General features: G+C 38.6%; 2 protein-coding genes across 2 annotated transcripts in view; both read left to right on the top strand.

The window, feature by feature from the left end:
* Positions 1 to 2,680, top strand: part of ccndbp1 (cyclin D-type binding-protein 1) — a 10,184-nt gene extending 7,504 nt beyond the window's left edge. Inside the window, 3 exon segments of the mRNA XM_023401152.2 lie at positions 1,112 to 1,172; positions 2,111 to 2,157; positions 2,378 to 2,680. Of these exon segments, the coding sequence (XP_023256920.1) occupies positions 1,112 to 1,172; positions 2,111 to 2,157; positions 2,378 to 2,486 (217 nt within the window). The 3' untranslated portion in view covers positions 2,487 to 2,680.
* A 2,889-nt stretch (positions 2,681 to 5,569) lies between these two features.
* Positions 5,570 to 9,241, top strand: part of LOC111651198 (protein-glutamine gamma-glutamyltransferase 5-like) — a 15,207-nt gene continuing 11,535 nt past the window's right edge. Inside the window, exons 1-4 of the mRNA XM_087172623.1 lie at positions 5,570 to 5,767; positions 8,121 to 8,291; positions 8,652 to 8,900; positions 9,019 to 9,137. Of these exons, the coding sequence (XP_087028749.1) occupies positions 5,755 to 5,767; positions 8,121 to 8,291; positions 8,652 to 8,900; positions 9,019 to 9,137 (552 nt within the window). The 5' untranslated portion in view covers positions 5,570 to 5,754. The remainder of the gene's footprint in view (positions 5,768 to 8,120; positions 8,292 to 8,651; positions 8,901 to 9,018; positions 9,138 to 9,241) is intronic.

Here is a 9,241-nt window from a genome sequence, read left to right as displayed (position 1 = left end):
CAATCAGCATTAATCTAAAAGATTATTTTACACAGCATAGACGGACGCGGCCCTCGTCACATTCATGACACAGCGAGTTTGTGAAAGATATTAACTGAACAGATGAACATTCACTCACATGCTTCACGTTTTCTTTTTGCTGAACCTTTTTCCACAGTTTAATTTTCAAATATCAAGTCAGATAAAAAAAACCTTCTACCCGTTCTCTTGGGTACACGGCGCCATGTTCAGTCCAAAAATAGCTCTAACTTTAACTTTAACTTTAGCTTAAACTTTAACTTTAGCTTTAACTTTAACTTTAGCTTAAACTTTAACTTTAGCTTTAACTTTAACTTTAGCTTTAGCTTTAGCTTTAATTTTAGTTTTGACTTTAACTTTAGCTTAAACTTAAGCTTTAACTTTAGCTTTAACTTTAATTTTAACTTTAGCTTTAGCTTTAGCTTTAACTTTAGCTTTAATTTTAGCTTTAGCTTAAAATTTAACTTTAGCTTAAACTTTAATTTTAGTTTTAACTTTAACTTTAACTTTAACTTTAGCTTTAGCTTTAGCTCTAACTTTAATTTTAGTTTTAACTTTAACTTTAGCTTTAGCTCTAACTTTAATTTTAGTTTTAACTTTAACTTTAGCTTTAGCTCTAACTTTAATTTTAGTTTTAACTTTAACTTTAGCTTTAGCTCTAACTTTAATTTTAGTTTTAACTTTAACTTTAGCTTAAACTTTAATTTTAGTTTTAACTTTAACTTTAGCTTAAACTTTAGCTTTAACTTTAGCTTTAACTTTAATTTTAGCTTTAGCTTTAACTTTAGCTTAAACTTTAATTTTAGTTTTAACTTTAACTTTAGCTTTAGCTCTAATTTTAATTTTAGTTTTAGCTTTAACTTTCGCTCTAACTTTAACTTTAGCTTTATCTTTAGTTTTAACTTTAGACGTAACTTTAAGTTTAAGTTTAGCTTTAGCTCAAAGTTTAATTTTAGCTTTATCTTTAGCTTTAGCTTTAGACGTAACTTTAACTTGAGCTTTAGCTCAGTCAGCTTATTTTATATAAATCAGTTTCACAGTGAGTTTCTGAATGAACTCGGACATGAAAAAAAGATGTTTCTGTTCTCCTCAGTGTTGATGATCTGGCTCTGTGTCTGTACCCGCCCATGGACTACAGTGGGGTGGAGAGCTACGTAAGACACACACACACACACACACACACACACACACACACACTTTCATTAGTCAGTGTAAGAGCCATATTTTGTTGGAGTGCGTCTAACTGAGCAGCTCTCCCTGATTCAACATGAATCCTTTTTTATTAGTTGCTTCCCGTATTATTTTATTGATTGATAAATTATGGGGTGGGAAGGGTAATGTGACCATTGTCTTTTTCTAATAGAGCAGCTGATGTTCTCACTATCAAACTGCTTCATGATGAAATCAATAATGATTAATATTTTATAAACTTCTGGTTTGTTGTAATTCATTTTGTTTCCTGGTCCATTGAAGCTTCTCAAACCGGTCTCAGGTGCAGCAGCTCAGACTAGTTCGTCTCTGATGATGAAAGAGTGAGAGAGTGAAATTGTGAAACGATTCAGGTAAACTGAGAGAAGGAAATAATCGACACACGAAACAGCGTGATGACATCATCAAGTACGCAACATCACAGGCTGTGACTAAAAACAGGTTTCAGACCCTGAAGTCAGCATTCATATCAGCAAATATCAGATTTTACAGCCAAAAAAAGATTAAAAGATCCTTATTTTATAAATATATATATCTCTAATTAACATAAAAACTTTACCATAAAAAGTTTCCAGGAAATTACAATAAATAATCTTTCTTAAGAAAACATCAGTGAAAATGTCTAAAACAGTGAGTTATTATGAGTAATTTCCTTCTGAAGCTAATTTAGCATCTGTGGCGCTAAAGGTGTTATTCAGGAGAAAATAACTAAGAAGTGATGAAGTGTATTAATACACTCAGCTGAAGGCAACAGAATTGTTGTTGTTGTTGTTGTTGTTGTTGTTGTTGTTGTTGTTGTTGTTATCAAACATGTAAATATATAAATGTTTAAAAAAACATGTAACTAAAGAATAAAAGCAAATAAAGGTGTGTTTCTCTACAGGTGTCTAAACTGGCAGCGCTGTTGAAGAAGGTGCTGGGGATCATCAGGTGAGATGAGCTGAGATTTGATTGCATTCATTTTGTAAATTAAACAAACGTCAAACATCCAGACGATGAGCTGACGTGGATCAGGGGCGAGTTTCCTTCCTGGGAACAGTTGTGAAAACATGGGCGGTGTAGTGTGTCAATCTGTCACATGATCTCACAGATAAAATCAGAGCAGATAAAACTGATCCCGTCACTTTCTATCACCCCCCCACCCCCCCAGGTCCAGTCATGTGTGTGGGGAGTCAGAACTGACCTGGGTTCAGTTCTTAGACGGAGCCGTCGATCACAACCTGCAGAAAACCAGAGACCTGATCCAGCAGGACGGATAGAGCTGCTACAGGGTGTTATGTTGTTTTATGGTTGGCTGCAGGTGTGTGTGTGTGTGTGTGTGTGTGTGTGTGTGTGTGTCTGTGTGTCTGTGTCTGTGCGTGCGTGTACATGTACAACAAAACAATGGAAGGGATTCATATCTTGACATGAATCATTATGTAACTGGAGTGTGTCAATAAACTCATCAACAATGTTAAGTTAAATTAAACACACACACACACACACACACACACACACACACACAGCCTGCTGAGGAACTGTGTGTTTGTGTGTCATCATCCATCAACTGGATCAATTAAAATGTCAAACTGATTTCACAGAGAAGTTCCGATGAAAAATTCCAGAGAGAATCAGTTTCCGCTCGTGGTCGCTGTTATGTGATGATGTCACAAGATTAAAACACAGGTGAATTATTATTTACAGAACAGGTGAGATGGAGATTTTCTCCCGCCACAGTAGAAGAGATATTTTCACATTGTTGACTGCAATGTTCGAGATCCAGACGGAAACGAATCTGTAAAATCAGCAAAGTCAAACTTAACGAAACACTGAAAAATGAATCACTTTTCTATTACGAGAGAAACTTTAAAAAGTGAATCTGACAAACACCGTCCTGGTGACATTAATATTCACAGCACTCTGCAGCCGTGGATGAAAATAGTTCCTGACAAATATATTATTGAGGTTTGATAAAAACTACAACTGTTTTAGGAAGCCTTAATTAGATGTAATTAAAAGTTAAAAACAAAGACACAGTAATACAATAATAAACTGTTGATGTGTTAAAAGATTCTGGTCTTGAGAAGGAATGAACAGACTGAACTCTCATTATCATTATTCTTTAAGCACCAAAATAAACATTTATTTTCTATTAAATGAAATAATCATTTTCATCAGCAGCTCCGGAGATTTCTTCTCATGCAAGAACAAGATTTTTCTGTGTCCATCAGAAACCACTTTAAAAGTTTTTCAATGCACTGTAAAGTTGTGATTTAAGTCTCTGCATGTGTTGAGACATGATGGTGTTGGTCCTGTTGTTTGGAGTGATCTGATTGGCTGAAAGCGCCTTGACCGTTTATCTCTCTGGGTGTGACCTGGTTGTCTGATCATATCTGAAGCGTTATGAGGGTGAGATCTGTGTCACTGTCTCTCTGTCGTTGACCTCCAGGCCTGAAACCTCCAGTGTCTCAATCTGAGAAACTTCACATGGAGCCACAGTTACTTCCTGCTCTTGAGTCACAATTAATCACAACTGACAACATCCCCACCTAACCACCGTCACACACCTGTACACTTTTGCAACACAGGTAAACATGACAGCATTAACAAAAGGAACCGCTGCATAACATCATCTGCCATCAGTAAAGATTTGATGAGACATGTTTTATGATTCAAGGAGGAGGTGATCCAATTGTACAGATCACAAACATAACAAAAAGTTATTGTTATTATGAATATCATTATCATTATTAGTACCTCATCAGTTATTGTTAAATATCCCATGAGGTCACTAACTATTAAATAATTCATTTCCTGGACAAAGAGCACATGGGATCATGACAAGCTGGAAAACACTGGAAATGAAAGGGCACGCTTTCAGCTAGCTAACATGAGTTTATTAAACTTAATTTAAGGCTAAAGGTAGAAGCTAGCTAACATGAGTTTATTAAACTTCATTTAAGGCTAAAGGTAGAAGCTAGCTAACATGAGTTTATTAAACTTAATTTAAGGCTAAAGGTGGAAGCTAGCTAACATGAGTTTATTAAACTTAATTTAAGGCTAAAGGTAGAAGCTAGCTAACATTAGCATGTATCTAGTGTCTGTGCGACACGCAGAAGCAGCTAATGTGTGAAGATGAAAAGAAAATGATCATATAGTCACATATTCTGCAGCCAAACATGTTGTAATCAGATGAAACTCTGTAACCAGGATGTATTACCAGAACAGGCATCGGCTCGTCAATAGTTTTAACTGTTAAATGTGTGACGGGGAACCAAACCCAGGCTACACTCCCTGCTCAGCACAACAGAATCCATAGTCAGATAATTGTTGAAAGTGTCATTTAGGAGAATATGTGTGACCGCAGAAATGTTCTTTAAATAAACTGGAGCAGAACGTTAATCGTGCCTGTAAATGATTTTCAATGCACACCCACATTTCAATTCATTGTTGGAGTTTAAATGTCTGGAGTCTTTTACTCATGACGTTTAAAGTCCGTCCGTGTTTCCAGTGAACAACAATTAAATTAGTCACAAAATTACATTACAATATTAAATACATTACACACACACACACACACACACACAGAGAAACACACACACACACACACACACACACACACACACACACAGAAACCTAAAACCAAATCCACCCAATAATTAATGACAAATGTCTTAATGTAAGTGTCTGTGTGTCATTTTCAAAGGTCACACAGTCGTTTCATAATAATCTGCTGTCGGTAAATCCTGCCGACTTCTGCAGAAGTGGATGACTGTAGCAGCTCGTGTTTGTTGGACTATCTGTGGTTCTGTTGAGTATCTGTGGTTCTGCTGGAGTATTTAGGGTTCTGTTCCAGTATCTAGGGTTCTGTTGAGTATCTATCGTTCTGCTGGAGTATCTAGGGTTCTGTTCCAGTATCTAGGGTTCTGTTGAATATCTAGGGTTCTGTTGAGTATCTAGGGTTCTGTTGAGTATCTAGGGTTCTGTTCCAGTATCTAGGGTTCTGTTCCAGTATCTAGGGTTCTGTTGAATATCTAGGGTTCTGTTGAGTATCTAGGGTTCTGTTGAATATCTAGGGTTCTGTTGAGTATCTAGGGTTCTGCTGGAGAACTCCAGTAGCACAGAGAAGCCAGGATCTAAATGCAGATGTGACAGAAGGAATAGACTAATTGTGACAAAACAAACTTCATGTAACAGGAAGGTTCTGAAGGTTCTGTACAGAGCAAACAGGAAATAATAAATACGCTGTATTGTAAAACTCACGTTTTACAATAACCTGTATATATATATACTAGATAATAAAATGCATAATACTGTGCAGTAACAGTGTAATTAGTTTACAGTCACCTGTGTGGTGTTGAGTGAAATCTTGGCAGCAGGAAGTGGAACGGTCCAGGTCGTCGGACACGTTCCACCTGAATCTGGAAAGGGGGCGGGGCTGGCTGATGCTATAAAATCCATCAGCGCTGGGTCACCTGTCAGTGAGCAGCTGAGAACTTACAGAGAACATTCGACTGATTCTACATCTGCAGCTGAGAGCAAACAGAGATGTCTTTATCCGGTGAGTGAACTTTACTTCTTCTTATTCGCTTCGTCGTCACGTCTCTGCAGCCACTGACACGCTCGTTGTTTTCACACATACTGATGCAAAACAACAAGGAAAACTGCTGCAGGTCAGAAAGCCTGAATACAAATGATAATAATTAAATATTTACAATAACAATGTGAAAGAAATATAGAAAATATAAATAAAAGTAAAATAAAGAAAATACATCAGAGACATTAATTCAAAGGACGCATTCAGGTTCTGAAGGTTTCTCTGTAAATCTCACTACATGTAGGAAAAATAGTCACAAGATGATTGATACATTTGTCATTTAATTAGACAATTTAATTTTAATAAGTTTGATTTCAAGGATCAAAAAGCTAAAAAACACAAACTTTAATAATAATAATAATAATACATTTTATTTATAGACGCCTTTCAAGAAACTCAAAGACACAACACACAGTAAAAGATAAAATGCAAAATCAATTAGAATAAATGTAATTGCATGATGATGTTTATGACAGAGCTTCATCCTGCTGCTTCCTGTTGCTCATTACGTTCTGCAGCGTCGCTCAGCTGCTGCATCAGGTTCTGATCTCTGATCTCTGAGAATCTGTTTCTGACGTGGACCTGATCTCCAGCCTGGGTCCGATCTCTGCTCAGACCTGGACTCATTTCATACAAACAAAACTAAACTATGTGCTTCGTGGAGGATGAACGGATCAATCAAAGACAGATGTTAAAAGTATGAAGGTTAAAAACAAAGAAAAGACAAAAGAAACCAGAGAAATAAACAGTTTAATTGAAGTGTGTGTGTCGTATGAGGAGCTGGATCTATATCAGTATTTAAATCATCATCATCAACCTTTATTTATTAATCACTGAGGCCGACCCTCAGTGAAAACAATCAGAAATACAAAAGTTACATTCAGAAACATTATGATTTCAGAGATTTAAAATCACATTTCTAAACAGTTCCAGTGTTTTCAGGGAATCTGAACTTTGAGTTTTGTTTGTTATTCCATGAGTCTGAAGATCATCCGAAACACTAAATGACAGTTTTCCTGCAGCATGTGTGGAATCTGTCCATTTCCTGATCGATCACAAACAGATAAATCAATGTGACAAAAAACAAAAAAAGAATGAAATTAAACAACACAATAAATAAAAGGAAAAAATATAAAAATAAGTTAAATAATTACAAATAGATAAATAAATATTTTAGCAATATCACGGAGAGGGAGTGATTCTGAACATCAGTCAGAGTGACTGAAGAATCTCTCCCTCAGTGTGATCTTCTCCCAGCGCCATATTAGTTCAATAAACAACAACAGATTATGGTTTGTTTGTTTATTTCATAATTTATTTGGCAACACCAACTGGACTGGTGCTGGACCGTTGCTAAGCAACACATAAACATGTTCCCGACCTGCACAGTGACACCAGCTGCTGCCTCGTCTCCTCGTTCCCTCAGGTGTTTCTGAAGGATCCACCTTCTTCCTTCATCCTGACGACATCGTTTCATTCAAACTTTATTTCTGAAATATTTAAACGACGTTAGTGTGACGCTGATTAACGTTGATAGATCAGCTGTGAGGAGGAGTGATACGTGGAGGGAAAAGTTCCAGTGCTGTTGTTCTCTATATCAGCCTCATGGAATCACTCTCCACCAATCAGATCACTTGCTCTGAACTGACTGTTGTATAAATAATAATATATAATATGAGTTTTACAAAACCTCAGTATCAGCCTCCATCTTTCCTACATCGGTTAAAAAGGTTTCCGTGTGACTGGATACCTGAGCTCAGCCTCTCGTGACTTCAGAGCGATGAAGACGAGGCGTCGACCTTCAGCTGGATCCATCTCTCTCTGTGGAGGGAATCCTCTCAGAGGGGCGGAGCTCAGCCCCAACTCATCAGTGTTTACGTTTGGAGGGTGGACGTTCTCAAGAGAACCTGAAGTGGAGGAACAGACTCTGTTGTGTCTGTTCTGTCTCGCCCCAGTGACACAGATTGGTGTTTATTTTCTCACCGCGCCCTCCTGAGCTGCTGCCAGCGTTACTAGACAGCGCCGCCACCTGCAACACGTGCAGCCGGTTCGCTCGTGAAACCGGCTTCTGTATCCGTTTCTCTTGTTCACACATTTTGGACATGAATCAAAACTTTAACGATTATATTTGATCCATTATGTTTCTCTCAGTCACAGATTGCTCCTGCTGTTCTTCATGAAGAGTGGATCATAGTGAAATTAAACATGTTTCCTGTTTGAAATAAATCTCTCTCACACATTTATATCAGTGTTTATTGGAAATAGTTTTTTGAGCGACCTGTGACACTGAGTGAACGTGTGTGTGTGTTCACCTCAGTCCTGAAGACCGTGGACCTCCACAGTCAAACCAACAACACTGAGCATCACACCAGTGAAATCTCAGTGGATCAGCTGATCGTGAGACGAGGTCAGCCCTTCACCGTGACCCTCCACCTGACCCAGGCTTTCAACCATGACCTTCATCACCTGAACTTCACCGCAGAGACCGGTCAGTCTTTCACTTTGAATATTTTCTTTTCAGACCACCTTGACATTTTTGCTGCTTCACAAAACCAGAATGCAGCGACTAAATGTCTGACTTCCTGTTTCATCATATAAAACTGATGATGTCTCAACAAAATGTCTGACTTCTGTAAAAGCAGCTTTTAAAACTTTCACACAGTTAAACTGGAGAGATAAATCAAGCTAACTAAAAGGAAGCCTCGGCTAGCATTAGCTTAGCTAGACTAAGCTAAAAAAGGAAAAGATAGATACGATAAGACGCTGCTTTACGATGGACTGTATGTGAAGTTGGTTTTATTCGTTCAGAGATCAGTCAGTGGATGAAGAGCGTTGTCCCTCTCTGCAGGTGAACTTCCATCTGAGGACCGGGGGACCAAGTCCCGCTTCGCCATCCCGGACAACGTGTGGCGTTCCTCGTCAGCGAAGGCGGTGTGGAGGGTGGAGCTTAAGAAGAACTACCCACAGACCGCCATAGCTCTTACCATCACCCCCCCGTCTGACACCCCCATAGGAGAGTACAAGCTGTCTGTGAGCACCAAGCACGGAGAGACGCTGCGGGTGACGCTGACGGTTCTCTTCAACCCCTGGTGTCCAGGTACATCACCTGTTTACCTGGGACTGCTGTGACATCACTGTCTGTTACTTCTCATGCTTTAAAAACATGTTGCTGATGACCTTTGACCTCAGTCACACCTTGACTCTCTCTCCTGCAGACGACTGGGTGTTTCTGCCTGATGAGCGGGAACGTCAGGAGTACGTGATGAACGAACAGGGAATCATCTACAGAGGAAGTGGAAGATACATATCACCTTGTTACTGGGACTACGCACAGGTACACACACACACACACACACACACACACACAGGTACACACACACACACACACAGACACACAGGTACACACACACACACACACAGGTACACACACGTACACAC

The sequence above is a fragment of the Seriola lalandi genome, unplaced genomic scaffold (genome assembly GCF_002814215.2).
Source record: "Seriola lalandi dorsalis isolate HSWRI2012SDOR001 ecotype SW California unplaced genomic scaffold, Sedor1 jcf7180002053530, whole genome shotgun sequence".
Classification (NCBI taxonomy): domain Eukaryota; kingdom Metazoa; phylum Chordata; class Actinopteri; order Carangiformes; family Carangidae; genus Seriola; species Seriola lalandi.
This window is presented reverse-complemented; position numbering and strand designations above follow the sequence as displayed.